Source organism: Rhinopithecus bieti, unplaced genomic scaffold, assembly GCF_001698545.2.
Source record: "Rhinopithecus bieti isolate Rb0 unplaced genomic scaffold, ASM169854v2 scaffold_12783, whole genome shotgun sequence".
NCBI classification, from domain to species: domain Eukaryota; kingdom Metazoa; phylum Chordata; class Mammalia; order Primates; family Cercopithecidae; genus Rhinopithecus; species Rhinopithecus bieti.
Genome location: NW_016807262.1, coordinates 349,456 through 367,585, shown reverse-complemented (window position 1 = coordinate 367,585; position 18,130 = coordinate 349,456). Strand labels below are relative to the sequence as shown.

Here is an 18,130-nt window from a genome sequence, read left to right as displayed (position 1 = left end):
GGGGGGGGGGGTTTTTTTTTTTTTTTTTTTTTTTTTTTTGAGACACAGTCTCGTTCTGTCTCCAGGCTGGAGTGCAGTGGCCGATCTGGGCTCTCTGCAACCTTCACCTCCCAAGTTCAAGTGATTCTCCCGCCTCAGCCTCCCAAGTAGCTGGGACTACAGGCATGTGCCACCACGCCCAGCTGATTTTTATGTTTTTAGTAGAGATGGTGTTTCATCATGTTGGCCAGCATGGTCTCGATCTCTTGACTTCGTGATCCACCTGCCTCGGCCTCCCAAAGTGCTGGGATTACACACGTGAGCTACCATGCTGGGCCGAGGAGTAGTATTTTAAGAGGTCTTTCTTATAGGTAACATTTGGATGGAAACTCAAATAAATGAAATGAATGACTGAAACTAAGGAATAAAAGAAGAGAAATTAAATGTTGGGTGTTGGGGAGAGATGGCTCAAGTTTTGGCCTCACCACTCACTGAGCAGGTTCCTTAACTGGCCTGAAGCTGAGCTTCTGTCTCTGTAAAACGAAGGGGTGACACTCACTTCACATGAGAATGACAGTATGAGTGCCAGGTAGCATAGTTTTCTGGGACATAGTAAGTGCTCAATAAATGGGGTCTGCTGTTAACAACAATAATGATATTCATTCATAAAACAATATAGCACATCTTTATGACTAATGTTATAACGTAACACCATATCATAATATGTTGTTATATAATAATACGTTTTGTTATATATTATTATTAATAGTATATATTATATCACTGTATTATATATTATATATTACAAAGATCAATTATTACATATATGTAAGTAATATATCATATGTTACATGTAACATGTATAATATATAATATGTACATATTTATATATATGTATTTATTTATTATAAAGTTTTTTTCTTGAGACGGAGTTTCGCTGTTGTTGCCCAGGCTGGAATGCAATGGCACGATCTCGGCTCACTACAACCTCCGCCTCCCGGGTTCAAGGGATTCTCCTTCCTCAGCCTCCCAAGTAGATGGGATTACAGTGGGATTACAGGCATGCGCCACCATGCCTGGCTAATTTTGTATTTTTAGCAGAGATGGGGTTTCTCCACGTCGGTCAGGCTGGTCTCCAACTACCAACCTCAGGTGATCCTCCTGCCTTGGCCTCCCAGTGTGCTGGGATTACAGGCATGAGCCACAGTGCCCGGCCTATAAATATTTATCATAATAATATATAAAATATAACATTAACATAATTGTTAGGCAACAATTCCAACAAGAGCCCTAGGATCCAAGTTCAGTTCAGTTGCTTAAATAAGAATTTTTACTACTGAGGCCTCCAAGCTAGGGAGTGGGCTTGTCGCAGAGTGGGAGGCTACCCACTGCCTCCTAGATCCCTCCAGGTCAGCCTGCCCTGTCACCTACCACCCAGGGCTTGCTGCAGAAGTTGTAGATGGAGTAGAGAGAGTTGACAGCAGGCAGCCCTCCATACTGCAGGCCGATGACCAGGCTGCGGTAATCTTCCCCCAGGGCCATGCTGTAGGCGTGCTGGCGGACCAGGATGAAGTCTGGCTTGAAGGATCTGCTGAGAGAGCCAAGAGCAGTGTTATCACACTGGGGCATTGATGAAACACCAGGGTGTCCGGCCACAGCTTGCTGGGGATGATAGCACCGACTTGCAGGTCGGCAGCTTAGTTCAGAAGCGGGAGAGGGTAGGGGATGAGGCCGGTTAGGTGCAAAGGCACAGCTACTCCACCATCAAGTCAAAGGGCTGGGAGCACTACATACGTTCTCTCTCTCTCTCTCACTCTCTCTTAAAGGCTCTTTCCTAAATTCCCTACATTGAACATCTATTTCACTTGCAACCAGAAAAAAATATATCAAATAACTCAGTGAATCGACTGAGATTCTGCAAGGTACCACGCACTCTACTGAATGTATGTATTATCTATGGTGAGGACAATTGCCCTAGGAGGTGAGTGTTGTCATCAACTCCCATTTCACAAACGAGCACCCTGAGCCTCAGGAAGACTAAGTCACTCGTTCAAAAAGATACACTGCAGAGAGGCAGCAGGGCCGGGTCTGTGTAGCCTCACAGCTCTGGCTCTTGTTCCTGCAGATCTCAAATCAACCAACACATCTTGTCTTTTTTGTTCAAGTAGCAACCTCTGGAAAGCAGCAAGAGTATGGATTTGATGGCCAGGTCCGTGCCAGGCTATTTGCTAGGTCTCTCTACAGAGAGGATCCTGATGAGTGCTCACAAACAGACCTGGGTAAAGGTCTGGACCATCTCCCTATTTTATAGATGGAAACACTGCAGCCCGGGGAAATTATGAACTTTTTGAATCACAAAGCTCAGGAGCAGGAGAGCTTAGGTCATTTGGCTCCAAATGAACTTAGGTCATCTGGCTCCAAGTCCACATGATTTTGACTCCATCACAGGGCCCCAGGAGGATTCACACATTGTTTGATTCATACCGCCAAAGATCAAACTATTTTTGGATTCCTTACTTTTAAATCACACACAAAAAATCAGTCTCACTGTAGAAATGACGTTGACATTCAAAGGGGTATGACAGTATTCGTATCACTCTGTGGTTAGGGTTAGGGTTAGAATCTTGGAATTACAGCAACAGAGTGATGGAAGAAGGAATGAAGGGAGACTGTGGGTGTGTCTCTGACAGGCAATAAGGTGCACTTACTGCTTTCTATTTTGCAGAGACAGGGTCTGGCTCTGTTGCCCAGGATGGGGCAATAGGGAGCACTTATAACCATTTGCTACTTTTATCTGATTTTAAAAGTAATACACATTCCTTGTGCATAACAAAACAAAAATTCCTTGGCATGTACAAAGAAGTAAACAAAGTACCTATAATTTTACAATGCAGAGGAAACTCCTAACAACCTTTGTATATACATTTTTGATCCAATGACCAATTTCAACATATATAGCATGCATTCACATTCATAATTGCTCCATACTTTCTATTAGTTGATTTTAATGTTTTCCACATAATAGTATAGTGTAAATATTTTCTCTACTACCAAAATATCTTCCAAAATATAATTTCTAATTTCTACACAATAGTTCACTGAATGATATATCATAATTAAGTCAACCAATCATTTACTATTATCATATAGGCTATTTCCAATATGCTACATACAAATTAGTGCCATTAATTTAAATTATTTTCATAAGATAGATCCTAAGAAGTGGGATTAATGGATTAAAGGGTATAAACTTTTGTAAGATACCCCAAAAAAGTCCCCTTTTAAGATACATCTCACAAATTGTTTTGAGTGTCCGTCTCATTACAGCCTCACCAGCACTGCAGTTTTGAAAATACTGTTTTCAATTTGACAACAGAATTCCCCTCAAAAGACACCCTGTATCCTGCTATTGTTCTAGTTTGCATTTCTCCAATTCTAGTGAAATTAAACACTTTTTATTAACCATCTGCATTTTCTTTTCTGTAAAAGTATGTTCACATCCTTTTCCATTCAAAACAAAATAGGGCCTCTGGTTTCCTACTGAGGTGAGTTCTGTGTATTAAGGATACTGCCCTTTATCCATCATGTGTGGCAATGTTTTTACTAGATGCTTACTTGTCTGTTTTTTTTTTTTTTAAATGGATGTGTATCTTAAAAAACACATAAATACATTGTCCATGACTCTGGTTCTGACAATGAGACATCCACTCCTCCCTGGCAGCGTGGGTTCCATCACAGACAACAGTGGCAGCAAAGGATAAGACATCCTTCTCCATGAGGAAATAATGAAAGGTCTCTTGCCTCCTATTTTTTTCCCCCGTTGCTGAGAATTCATAAGAGGGACATGGGAAAAACAAAGAATACCAAATCTGGCTATCTAGAAAAGGAGGATGCCCTTCCAAGACGACCTTCCAAGAGGAGAATCCCATGACTTGTTTTGGGATACTCGACTCTGGCTCCAGATATTATGGTGCTCTCTCTCTCCAGGGCTTCCAAAACTCACCTCTAAATCAGAACCTTTCTGATTCCTCAAAATAAAAGTAGCAGGCAGCTCCCTGTTGTCTTTACAGATTTGGAAATCTACCTCAAGATCCCACATTCAAAGTGCTCTTGCAAAATTATACATCACACCTCTGTTTTAAACCCTCAAAAGGCTTCTCTCTTTCTGACAAGAGATCCTTAGTGCCTCATCATGGCTACAAGGTCCCATATGCGTTGGCCCCTGCCTGCCACTCCATCCTCATTTTCTTCTCTTTTGAAAAAATTATTATTTTTTTAGAGACAGGGTCTCACTCTGTTGCCCAGGTTGGAGTGCAGTGGCGTCATCACACTCACTGCAGCCTCAAACTCCTGGGCTCAAGCGATCCTCTCACGTCAGCCTCCCAAGTAGCTAGGACTACAGGTGCGCACCACCACATCCAGCTAATTTTTTTTTTTTTTTTTTTTTGTAGAGATGAGATTTTGCTGTTATGCAGACTGGTCTTGAACTTCTGAACTTAAGTGATCCTCCTGCCTCAGGTTCCCAAAGTGTTGGAATTACAGGCATGGACCACCCTGCTCAGGCTTCCATCCTCATTTTCTATCTTTCTCCCCTCCCTCACTGCCACGCAAGCCACACTGACCACCTTCCCTTCCTTCAATTCCCTAGATGCTCTTCTCCCACACTGTGTGTAGGTGCCTCATCCTCAAAGCCATCGTTCTGTCTACTCTATCAAAATTTGCCCCAACCCTCGTTTTGCCCTATTTTCTTTATTCATGGCTCTGTGATAATTTTATTTCTCCTGTTTGTTTGATTTGTTGCTTAACTGTCTAGTTCTCTTCTCTAAAGATGTCAGCTCAATGGGAACAGAGAACTTGACCGTTTTGGACAAAATAGGCCTTAAAACTGTTTTTAAATGAATGATTGTATTAATGGATGCATATATAAACACATGAATAAATGAATGAACATGATGTGAAATGGCCACTGGAAAGGTGAGGGATCACTTTCCCTGTGGTCCTAGAGAAAAAAACTAGACTGATAGACAAAGTAGCCAGGAGACAGCGAGTTGCCCCTTATAGGGCTGCCTTACAAGGTAACAAGTAACACCACGAAGAAGTTCATAACCACAGGGAATTCAAGTTGGCTACCATGACCTCTTAAGAGTATCAGATTTAACATGTGAAAAATAACCACTTCCCATGCACAATATATCAGGTCAAACCAGGCATGTGTTATAGTTTGAATTCTGCCATTCACTGCTACAGAAGGCACAGAGTCCTTCTTGAAAGTCTAGGGTATGATGGATTTACAATGATCATAGAGAAATTACTGACTTGAGCTGGGCAAACTGTGGCATTCAGTTCCTCCCTCTGTACCCAGCACCCCAGGTTCTCCATCTTGTCAGGGGGTGGCCAAGTCCTGCAGTCACCCCAGTATTTAAGGTTGTGGCCTCCAGTAGTTACCGAGCCCTGACAGTGGGCCAAGCACTCTGGCAAAGGTTGGAGATCCCAAGATGACAGGGACGATTCCTGCTTTTAAGAAACTCACAACCCAACAGGAGTTGGGTGCAACGTGCCCTAAGCACTTTTTTTTTTTTTTTTTTTTGAGAGACAGAGTGTGGCTCTGTTGCCTAGGCTGGCGTGCAATGGTGCGATCTTGGCTCACTGCAGTCTCCGCCTCCTGGGTTCAGGCAATTCTCCCGTCTCAACCTCTGGAGTAGCTGGGATTACAGGCACGCGCCCCCGCACCAGGCTAATTTTTGTACTTTCAGTAGAGACAGGGTTTTGTCATTTTGACCAGGCTAGTTTCAAACTCCTGACCTCGGGTGATCGGCCCGCCTCAGCCTCCCAGAGTGCTGGGATTACAGACGTGAGCCACCGTGCCCGGCCAGCATTTGTTAAATTAACAAAGGAGGGAGTGACTGGGTGAGTGAGCGAGTGAGTGAAATAATTGAGGCAAGTACAAGGGGCAAAGGTGGCCCAAAGGATGGATTCAACTCTGTTAAGGGATGAGTGTGAGCGAGTGTGTGCTGGAAGGCTTGGTCTTAAAAGCCGAGGTTTGTCAAGTAGGGCTCCAAGTGGGGCTTGGAGAGTATTCCAGTCAGGGGGAAGACACCTGCGACTGAATGAATGTGCCCTCGTGGTTGGGGGTGTAGTGGACTATGCTGGTTTTATCTGCTCTGTACCCCTCCTTTTTCTAGAAACAGAGCCCATGGGGAAATCCTCTCTGATCAGAGAACCACATTTTCCTGGGCTGTAACTGGTCTAAGGATGGAACCCCTGATGTAAAATGGGCCTGTGAGAACATTCTCAGACGTGTTGTATCTGAGCTCCGGAAGACAGGAGTGGCCAGCTACACTGAAGTAATGTAAACTGATGGGAGACCATTTTCCTGTTACGTGAAGAAATCCCATTTGTAGTAGAAGTGCCAGCTGGGAACAGAGATAAGGAGGGAGGCAAGACACCTGTCAACATTAGATGAGCTGGCCAAATGCAGTGGCTCATGCTTGTAATCCCAGCATTTTGGGAGGCCAAGGCAGGTGGATCACTTGAGGCCAGGAGTTTGAGACCAGCCTGGCCAATATGGCAAAAACCCATCTCTACAAAAAATATATTTAAAAGAATTAGCTGGGCATAGTGGCGCACACCTGCAATCCCAGCTACCTGGGAGGCTGGGGCACGAAAATTGCTTGAACCAGGGAGGCAGAGGTTGCAGTGAGCCGAGATCGTGCCGCTGCACTACAACCTGGGCGACAGAGTGAGAATCTGTCTCAGAAAAAGAGAAAAAAGAAAAAAGAAAAGAAATCCCCCAACCCTTTAAGCCCCTTCCTTCTCTTCCTGCTGTGGAGCCCCACTGAGCCCATGACCGGGTCTCTCGTGCCTGGGTAAGGTCTCCTTTAATCTCACACAAACTGGCACATCCTGGCCGCAGGCTGTAGCTGGGTTTTCTGGTTATATCACCTTTAACCTTAATAAGAGCTATAATATTTGGGTTCCTGATCCCAAGTCTTTCTCAGAAGTGGCTGTTGACACTTGAGAGGAAATCAAGGACAAGAAATAATTAACGGTAAAGATGGGACAGGTGACGCATCACAGGGGGATTACTGAATGCTTCCGGCAGCGTCAAAAAGCTGGAGGCCAGAGGTGAAGTGACTCTTAACCATTGGAGAAGTGTAATAATTCCCTCAAATATGCTGAGGCCTGTGGTGGCAAGGACAGCTCTTGGCTGGGCTTTGCCTGAGACCTAAGTTAATGAGCAGAAGCCTCATTATTCTCAGTCACTTGACCACTATTTCATAACTGTCCCCTGGTCCCCAAGAGCCAAGTTGGCAAAGGATGATGTTCATGCTGATTTTGTTCACATGCTGAGACCCACCACACCCAGAGTTGATTCCAGCCAGGCCTGGGAAGGCTCCAGACTTTCTGACGTCCATGTCAACTGGCAGAGAGACTTCACGTTTTCTCTTAACTGTCTCCACGCTCTCCCTAACACTCTACCTTGGAAAGTTCAACCTTGGGTATCAAATCTGGGGGGAAGGAGATACAGGGAACCAAGTAAACCAGCGAACGGGGATGGGGAATTCAAAACATTGAAACAAGCTCCATGCTCCTGCAGACTTAGGGTGATCGCAATTCTGTAAATAAAGCCGGGGAAATGTGCATGCTTTGCAGATGGAGGGGTTTGAATCGCCCATATGGAAGGACTTTGGGAATTAGTGATGCTTCCCGCCAGCCCGAGGACTGCAAGAAATTAGCCCAGGCCAAAAAGAAATTAGGTGGCAGCCAACCAAGAATCTGGTGAGGAGCAGACAACAGGATGCAGGAGGGAGGCCTGTGGGGCCCCCACGGCAGCTGCCAGATGCACACCGGTGGGGAAGGGGCCCAGTGGGGTTTACAGACAGCCCGGCTCTCTGTTGAATCTGGGGGCCCTCTTTGTAAAGTGCTAGGAGGTTAATAAAACACAGACACGAGTTGCTGGAGGAAGGAAGCTTCCTCGTCTCTTGTTTCAGCCTCAGAATCCTGGTATCTTTATCCTGGTCTCTTCCTTCCCTGTCACTTCAGAGACTAAATCCTTGAATCTCTATCCTTGCTCTATCCTATTCCTCCTGGTTACACGGGGAACCCCACATGTTATGAGTTGAACTGTTGTCCCCAAGAAGATATGTTGAGGTCCTAAGCACTGGTACCTGTGACTGTGACCTTATTTGGAAAATAGGGCCTTTGCAGACATAATCAAGTTAAGATGAGGTCAGACTGGAGGAGAGTGAACCCTAACCCAATGACTGATGTCTTTGGGAGAAGAGGGAAATTCAGAAACTAACACACACAGGGGAAGAGAGTGCCACGCGACGAGGAAGTCAGAGATTGGAGTGATGTGTCTACAATACAGGGAATTCCAAGGATTGCTGGTGACCTTCAGGAACTAGGGAGTGGCAAGGAAGGACTCTCCCCTGGAGCCTTCAGAGGGAGCATGGCATGAGAGTCTTGATTTCAGACGTCTGGTATCACAATAAGGGGAGAATGAATTTCTGTTGTTTAAGCCACCCAACCTGTGGTGCTTTATTATAGCAGCCTCAGGAAACTAACACACTGCGTGTGCCCACTATTCCCTTTTCTAGTATCTTTCAGGACTTGCTGGCTTCCTTTGTTCTGATGTACAACCATGCATGGCCCCGTTCCCCACTTCCTAAAACAACCACCCTGACTTAGTCTGTTTGGGCTGCTAGAACAAAATACTATAGACGGGGTGACTTATAAGCAACAGAAGTTCATTTCTCACATTCTGGAGGCTGGGAAGTCCAACATCAAGGCACCAGCACACTTGGTCTCTGGTGAGGTCGCCTTCCTGGCTCCTCACTGTGTCCTTACATGGCAGAAGGGGCAAGGCAGCTCTCTGGGGTCCCTTTTGAAGGTCACAAATCCCATTCATTAGGGCTGATGACCTCACGACCTAATCACCTCCTAATGGCCCCACCTCCTAATCACATTGGGGGTTAGGATTCAACATAAATTCTGGGGGAACACGCATATTCAGACCATAGCAGACCCCAACCATAAAAAACTCTTCACTTCAAGGCTCCAAATGGACTGGCAGTTGAATCATGTTCATATTTACAGAAAAGAAGGAGGAAGTCAACAAATTGATAAATGCGTGGAGATTTGTTCAGATGGATGTTCACCAAAATGCTAGCCTTAAAGAGTGAGATGGGACATGGGAACTATTACATTCTTCTTCATACTTTTTGGTACTGCCTGCATTGTTAAAAAAAAAAAAAAAAAAAAAGAGAGAGAGAGAGAATAGAGCATCAGGAAAAAACAATTGAGGTTATCTTCATTCTAGAAAAAAAAGGAAAATGTAACAATGAAGTCACATCATGGAAAATGCTTATGGTACAATTTCATGTGACATAAAACAATAGAAAAGAGGGCCTGTTTTATGACTAAAGCACTGTCAAAATGATAGGCCTGGAAGGAGAGATGGAAAACCACTCATTTGTTAAGGTAGTCAGGTGGCAGGTGATTTCTCTTCTTTTGAAAATTTCCATTTTCATGATATCGCAGTTTGTGCATTTACTAAAACTTTTGGTTGGTACACATGCATAAATAGATAGAGAAATAAGTACATATATGATAGATAAAGAGATAGCAGATAGATGAGAAATGATCGATCGATCGATAGATGATAGAAGATAGTAGAAAGATAGATGATAGATAGATAGATAGATAGATAGATAGATAGATAGATAGAGATGAGAAATAACTCCCCTGCACTTGGCCTTGCAGCTATAACTAGTCATTCCCCTTCCTCTGTCCATTGCTATGCCTGTTGGACAAGGCAGTCTGTGCCTACTGGCCCCAATTCCAATGTGCCCTCTGCACCTGGCTGTTAGCCCCTTTACACCCCAATACAATCGCTCTGAGGTCACTTCTAAGTGTGAAACCCCCAGATCAGATGGTTTCTTCTGTCCTTACCTTACCCAATTTCTAATTACAACTAAAACACAATGAGGTTCTAGTAAAATACGATGGGGCTCTAGGCCCTCTGTCTAACTTCACTCATTTAAACCTAACAAGGAAAACCTACAATAAATCCGAGGCACAGAGCAGCTAAGGAACTCGCCAAGGTCACGCAGTTATTGGTGATGGAACCATGAGTCAAACCTCACAGCCCGTTGGCTCTAGAACAGGGTTTCCCAACCTCAGCACCGTGGACATTTTCAGGCTGGATAATTCTTTGTTGTGGGGGGCTGTTCTGTGCCTCATAGGATATTAGGAGCATCTCTGGCCTCTACCCACTAGATACAGCAGCACTCCCATGCCCAGTTGTGACAACAAGCAATGTCTCCCGCCATTGCCAAGTGTCCCCTGGGTGGAAATGCACCCTGCTAGAGAAGCCCTGCTGCAGAGCTCCTCTTGTCCTCTGTGGCTTCTGAGGCATGATCACTGTCCTCTTCCTCTGCAAACCTTTTCCACCTTGCCTTGAAGACACTCTCCGACCTTGCTTCCCAACTCCCAGCTCCTTCACTGTTTTCTCCCTTACTGCAGCTCTTCTCCAAGGCTCAGTCTTTGGTTCTCTGCTTCATGGAATCATCTCCATTCAGGGACTTCCCTTACCTTGTCCTCAAAGGCAATAATGAAAGTGATTCAGATTTATAGAGCACTTCCTTGGTGCCAGGAATCATTTTTAGGATTTTACTTATGTTATCTTTATCCTCACGATGACTCTACAAGGTAGATACGATAACAATAGCTTCAGTTTTCAAGAAACAAAGGCATAGAGAGATGAAGCACAGCCAAGAAGGTGTCCACCTGAGACTGGAGTGCAAGTCTTTGGGCTTCGAAGTCCGTGGGCACAATCACCGTGCAACAAGCACCTTCTACCACCCTGAACCTCTCATCAGCACCTCCAACTCAACGTGACTGGACCCCAAGTCACCAGCTTCCCCCAAAGTGGTTCTGAGGACTTCTGTTAAAGGTCTGTCATGCTCCCAGGAACTGGGCGTCCGTCACCCTGAAGTCACGTGCAATTCTTTCCCTGACATTCCTTAAGGAGCCACCAGAGCTGCTAAATCTTCTCTCCAGAAGTGTCTAGGATTGGTCCCTACACTCCCCATTCCTCATTTCCACTCTGGTTTTTTCCTCCAATGCCTCATGCCTGAGATACCTTAACAGACCTTCAGCTTCTAAATCCTCAACACAAATCCCTCATCTTATTCCTCTCTGTAGCCCGGGCCTAGTCCAGGGTCCATACTTCTGAGTGTTGAGTGTTATATGATTTCCCTGCTACTACCCCAGGGAGCCAAGCAGGTACCATCATGGTTGAGTGAGGTAGGCCTCTTCGGTTTTCTCTTCTCACACACACTCTGTTTCCATATAAAGCACATAAGAATATCGTTCATTTCCACAATGCTCTCTTCGACCTTTTTTGGACGCAGGCATGTCCTTTCACGTGTCTTTCATTTTGCCACTCAGTAGTATGAGGTATGTTTCACTTTTCTGTAGGAGGGCACAACCACTAAGACAAAGTGCAGCTAGTGGAAGCCTCTGTGAAGGATGAGGAGGGAGAAACAAGGAGTGATGAATAAGCAAATGTGGACCCAGTCTAAAGTCTAAGCCATTATGGCCATGTGGGAATGAGGGTCCTGCATGGCCCTTGTGACTTTTCAAAAGATACCTAAAATCTGGATATTAATGTCAAAATCTCAACAACTGAAATGTTGACAATGCACTTAAAAGTTTTTTTGAAAATCACTATACTGACTGGTTAAAAAAAAAATAAAGGGAACCAACACAAACTTTGAAAACAGTAAAACGCTCTGCAATCACTAAGTGTCTTAGTCCCTTGGAGTTGCTACAACAAAATGCCATAAACTGAGTGGCTTACAAACAACAAAAATTTATTTCTCACATTTCTGGAGGCTGAGAAGTCCAGGACCAAGGCATCAGCCGATGTGATGCTGGGGAGGTGGGGGGCCTGCTTTCTAGTTCACAGATGGCACATTCTCACTGCGTCCTCACACAGTCGAAGGGGGAAGGGAGCTCTCTCGGGGCCTCTTACTTACAAGGGCATTAATCCCATTCATGAAAACTCTGCCCTCATGACTAATCACTTCCCAAAGGCCTCATCTCCTAATACCAACACCTTGAAGGTTAGGATTTCAACATTTGAACTCTGAGGAACACAGGCATTCAGACCACAGCAATAAGGATAGGAATATACTTTTGTGACCCCTTCCTGAGTACCTAGCCAGTGTTAAGCACATAGTAGGTACTCAGGGGATCCACATGGAAATGGCTCCACAGTGGAAATGACTTCCCTTCTCAGAGTCCTGGTCCACATAAAGTCATCAACGCTTTTTTAAATAAAAGTAACTGAAAACAGAGAATCAGAAAGTGGTGAAAATAACAAGGGTGGTAGGAAAAATCAAGACATCTTCTAGTCCCAGCTCTGCTCTTGTTTCTTTTGGGATTGTTGCTTCTCCTCTCTCAGCTTCAGGTTCCTGATTGGTCAAAGGAGAGTTGGGCTATGTGACCTCTGGGGGACCTTCCTGGGATGACTGTCTCCCATGCCAGAACTTGGAGCCAAGGCTTTCGACTTCCACCTCCCACTGAAGCTGTGCGTCTGAGCTCCCCTGTTACATTCTGTCAGGTGTTACTGGTTTGTAAGAATCATGATTACCCACTATTGGGTACTTGCTGAGTGCCAGACGCTTGCAAAGGGTGTTTCAACATGATCTCACAGCATCCTCACCCCAAATTCCTGTGAAGTAGGTACTTCTCTTGGGCTGGGTTCCCTAGAAGTGGAGGCTAAAGTAGGGATTTGCAAGCCAGTGATTCATGGAGGGAGTGCTCTTCAGGAAAACTGTGAGGGGTGAGGGTGGCACCACAAGAAAGGGGAAGAAGCCAAGGAGGGATGTTGTTTTAGAGAAGCTCTGGCCTTGACCTGATCCACAGGGGGGCTCTGCGGCAAAAACAGTACCATGGAGGTGTCTCACTTTCAGGGAAGAGCAATGGGCTTCTGTATCCCCAAGAGCAATCAGCCACTGACCCCCTGATGGGTGGTGGTGGAGAGGGTTTACCCTCTCAGCTGTCTCAGGGATGCAGTTACCATCAGCCCAAGAAATGGAGAAGGCCACGGGTACAGCGTTACCATGACACCTGGAGCCGCTGTGGGGACCGGCTGGCAAAGAGGATGTGAGCAGAGAACCTACAAGCATTTACACTCCACTCTTACTAGCCCATTTTGCAGATGAGGATAACTGAAACCTGGAGTAGTTAGTATGTTCCTAAGAACTACTAAGTAGAGAGGTCTGTACTATTAGGTACAAGTCGCATGTCTCGTAAACAGCCCTCGCCACTGAAGGACAGGGCCCATGTCTGAAATGCCTGTTTCCCCAGCACCCAGCACGGCAACTGCACCTATGTGCACCAAGAGATGTGCTTGGAAGGGCTGAGTTTGTGAGCTGCAGCTCACCAGGGCCATGGGGCCTCGGGTGGCATGTCTTCGGGAGGCAGAGGGGTTTAGCCCTCACCCACGTGGGGGCCTGGGGCAGCCCTGCTCTCCGACAGTTGCCTGAGCTCCAGTGCTGTCAGCAGTCTGCTCAGCGCTGGGGCGGGCCTCCTGCCAGGCTGCTGCTTGGGGGAAGGGGAACATTATTCATCCGAGAGATAAGGCAGCCGATGAGAGATGGGCCTCAGAGCAGCTGTTCCTCGGCAGCGGCTGGAACGGATGCTGGGGGAGTGGAGGGGAGGAGAGAGGAGTAGGGGAAGAGGAAAGTCCATTTTGAGATGAAAAATGATGGTACTGCCGAGGGGTGATGGGAGAGCACATTTCAAACCCAGGCCAGGCGCTAATATGTACTTATACCCAAGGCCTTCCCCACACATATCTCTGTCTGACAGGCCACATCTGTGCTCTGTCGGGTTAACTGCTGAACTAGTCAGAGGGCTCACTTATCAGCTCGCTCAGCAGGAAATATCTGCCTCGTAGGGCACTCCTCCCAAGCTGCTTCCTCAGTACAAGCCTGAGAAGCTGGGCCCAAAAGATGCTAAACGCTCCTGCCTGGCCCACAACCCTAAGTCACCCATCTCTGCCCCCAGAGCACCCCGGTGGCGCTGATCTCAGGTGGCCCAGCCACTTCTCACTGGTTCCCTAGGTTCTCCATCTTCCCTCAAAGCTAGCTGACACAGGATGGAATTTTCCAGGTTGAGGGGCAAGAGTGGGTGAGCTTTATTTATTTTATCCATTGCTTGGTAGTTTTTTTTTTTTTTTAAGGAAAGGAGACGTGAAAAGGAACCTCGAGGCTGGGTGTGGTGGCTCACGCCTGTAATCCCAGCATTTTGGGAGGCCAAGGAGGGCAGATCACCTGAGGTCAGGAGTTCGAGACCAGCTGGCCAACATGGTGAAACCCCGTCTCTACTAAAAATACAAAAATTAGCTGGGCATGGTGGCAGGTTCCCGTAGTACCCAGCTACTTGGAGGCTGAGGTAGGGGAATCACTTGAACCCAAGAGGTGGAGGTTGCAGTGAGCCAAGATTGTGCCACTGCACTCCACTCTGGCGACAGAGCCAGAATCCGTCTCGAAAAAAAAAAAAAAAGGAACCTCGAGGGTTTCCTGGGAGACAGGGGAGGGCAGGATGTGTCGTCTGTCTGTGAAGGGACCTGGGCTTGCAGGTGAAATGCCTGATGGTCCTCCCTGACAAGCTGCGGCTGCCTCTCCAGCCTCCTTCCCCGCGCATCGGTCGGGTCATCTTCCTTTCTGACCACACCAGAGGGTTTCCTCAGAAGCCAGGGCGTTCCCTGTCCCTGTGTTCTAACAGGGACTTTCCCACCCTGACTGCCTGGCTAACCTTTTGTCTGTCATCAGTGTAGGGAATGGTGTAGACAGGAGTCCTTAAAAGTACCTATGATATTATATTTCTTTTCATTTAAAAAAATTTAAAACAAATTCGGCAAAATGTTAAGATTTGACAAGCTCAGTTGTGAACATAAGGGAAACAACAGTTAGCATTTAAGAGCACTGGGCACTCGTATTTTTCAGAGCATTACCTTAATTGATCCTAACAGCTGCCCTTTGAAGTGTGTGTTTAAACGAGACAGAGGCACAGAGAGGACAAGCAGCCTCTCCAATGTCACACGGCAGATGCAAAGAGCCTGGCTCCAGAGCGGCTGTCTTAACCACCTTAGTTTATAAGTGTTTGCTAAATTATTCTCTGTACTTTTTCTAGGCTTAAAATAGTTCAGAATTTTTTTTTTTTTAAGGATCTGAAGCAAACACAGCAAAATGTTAGTATTTGTCAAAGTAGTGTGTTCAACTCTCATATGTTTAAGATTATTCCGAACTTACAATATGTATAATGAATATTTAAAAAGAAAACAAAAAAGCCGTCAGGCAGGTGCCTTGCGCCGGTTTTCCTCAGAGCATTTCTGAAAGCGCCCGCCGCGCCGCCCCCGCGCCCCAACCCACTCCTCTAAGCCCTACTTCTCTGAACTATCTCCACTAGCCCTGATCATGTCACATCCTACAGTGAGTTGATTTACTTTCAGTTCCCACTCCAGGGCTGTGAACTCCCCAGGGAATTGGTGATGTTGATTATATTTGAATTTCCAGGGTCTGCCAAAATGCAATGAGAATCTAGAAGTCAATAAATTATGAAAAACTAAAGGAGTATTTAGGGAGCCCCATTAGTGTGAGTATTGAGCAGCTATGTTAAGAGGCTGCGGAAGTGCAGGGAACAAATGTGGGCCCTGCCCTCCTTGCTGGAGAACATATGGCGGAGTTTTGTTGTAGGACATCACCCGAATAAGGGCTTCCAGCATAAATGCTTCCAGCTGCGCACCTCACTGTGGACAGGACACTGGGACCTCTTAATACAGGATCTTGGTGGCTTCCAGCTCAGTTCCCATGGCCCATCAAAAGAGCGAGGGTGGAGCAGCTTTCTATGAAAGCCCTCCGGTTTTACACACGTGTCTGGCGCTGTGTGTCCTTTGCTGGTTTGGCAGTGTCAGGATGAACTCTACCTCAATTTCTAGGCTTAGTGGCTCGCCCAATCTTGGCTGTACATTGAATCACCAAGGAGAGCTCTCAAAACAGTCCTTCTCTAATTCCCTGCCCCAAAGATATTCTGACAGAATTGACCTGAGTGCCCACCTGGGTTTGGAATTTTTAGAAGCTTTCTAAGTAATTGGAATGTGCGCAAAGATGAAACTCCTGTATAGGTTCTCTCTGTAGAAAAAAAGATAGCTGCTACCAGGTGAATGTGATGGTATCTCCAATTCAGCTGCACATTATACCGAGCATTCTTTATGTAAATGAGCACCGAAGGAAGGAAAGGGCTTGAGTTTCCTGTCTATGGTGTAGCTAAGTTGTATTGAGAGAATCATTTGGCAAGTTTTGGTGTGTACAATCCAACAGCCGGACTTCAGGTGGTGTAGAATCTCCGGTATCCTCCTAAGCCACGTCAAGACAATCACTGACACAGGATAATTTCCTGCTGAAGTCCTAGTGTGGCCAACAATGGCGCTGGACAAGAAAGCAAAGGGTGGTAACAAATAACTTAGGTATGTTTCCTCAGTTTTAGCTGGGACTATTCTTATCCCATTGCTAGGTGGAACTTCAATATACTCATACCACCAAGAAACACATCAGCATGGCAGCTATCACGTAAACCAAAGTCTGGCCAAAACCTGGGAAACGTTTCTAAAGCTAACACCATTTCCAACCAAAATCACTCCTAACCAAATAACTCATAACAAATTTTCACACTGCTGGAGCATGAACTACCCTTTGAGAAGCTAACTGGTTAAGGCCAACCACGGCTAAAAACATAGGCTCATTTAATTTTCAATAGCCCAGGGCGTGAATTAATTGCTGTTATAGAACATGGACTTTGGGCTCACGCCCCAGCTTCTACGACTAAAACAACTGTAGGATCCAGGAACATAGTTAACAGTTCATGCCTCATGTTTACACCATACTTCAAAAAGAGAATGGTAACCAAATAACATGTTACTTCTAGTGTTGCTAAGGAAGAAATCACATAGCCAATCCACCCAACAGAAGTGAGGCAATCAACTTTCAGATGTTTTTCTATGTCATGGCTTTCAAGGGTCTCCTGTAACTGTTTAACTTGTTTTTCTTCAAAGTAGCGTATCTTCAAAATCATTTCAATCGGCTGAGGTGCGGGTGGCTCATGCCTGTAATCCCAAACTTGTGTAGGCCGAGGCGGGAGGGATCACAAGGTCAGGAGATAGAGACCATCACTGGCCAACATGGTGAAACCCTGTTCTCCATACTAAAATAAAAAATTAGCTGGTTGTGTGTGGCATGTGCCTGTAATTTCAGCTACTCAAGAGGCTGAAGCAGGAGAATAGCTTGAACCAGGGAGTCAGAAGTTGCAGGGAGCCAAGATCACGCCACCGCACTCCAGTCTGGTGACAGAGCGAGACTCCGTCTCAAAAAAAAAAAAAAAAAAAAAAAAAATTCATATTAGAAAAAATGGAGATGATTCTTTATTTATAATTGTATCTCATTACATGGCTCTACCCTCATTTATTTAACCAGTTCCCTCCAGATGGACAGTTAGGTTGTTTCTAAGTTTTAGCTACTAACAAACACTTCTGGGAATGAAACTAATCTTAACACTCACATACTGTATAATTTCAATTGCCTGCCACTAATTTTGAACGGACTGTCATACATAAAAGCATTCATAAGAATTTTATGCACCAGGGAGTTGGGTGCAAAAAAAAAAAAAAAGACTTTTGACAGTATCTGCTTATATCTTCTGAACATGAAGATGATTTTGGCTGCAAATAACAGTGATGACTAAATCAATAAAGAAAATGCATGAGCTGACATCACTGAGCTAGGGCAATCACAGGGCCAAGTAAATCAGAGGCTCAATGTCAGACTCAAGGATCGCAATGTTTTGTGTCCTTCTGACTCCCGTTCTCAAGGATGGACTTTTGTTCTCATACTGTTCCTTCATGTTATCAGGGAGTCACCCTAGCACCCCGGGCCGTACCCTCATGCCTGTGAAAAACAGCCTCCTTCTTGTGTCGCTTTTAAGAAGCATGATGGATGTTCCAGAATCCTGCCAGCAGGTACCTCTCAGGCCTCCCTGGTCAGAACTGCATCATATTCCTTTTCCTTTTTTTTTTTTTTTG

General features: G+C 45.5%; 1 protein-coding gene across 1 annotated transcript in view; it reads right to left on the bottom strand.

Annotated features, from left to right (window-relative positions):
• SYN3 (synapsin III) overlaps positions 1-18,130 on the bottom strand; it is a 502,974-nt gene that overhangs the window by 369,553 nt on the left and 115,291 nt on the right. The window contains exon 4 of the mRNA XM_017880821.1: positions 1,411-1,567. Coding sequence (XP_017736310.1) covers positions 1,411-1,567 — 157 coding nt within the window. The remainder of the gene's footprint in view (positions 1-1,410; positions 1,568-18,130) is intronic.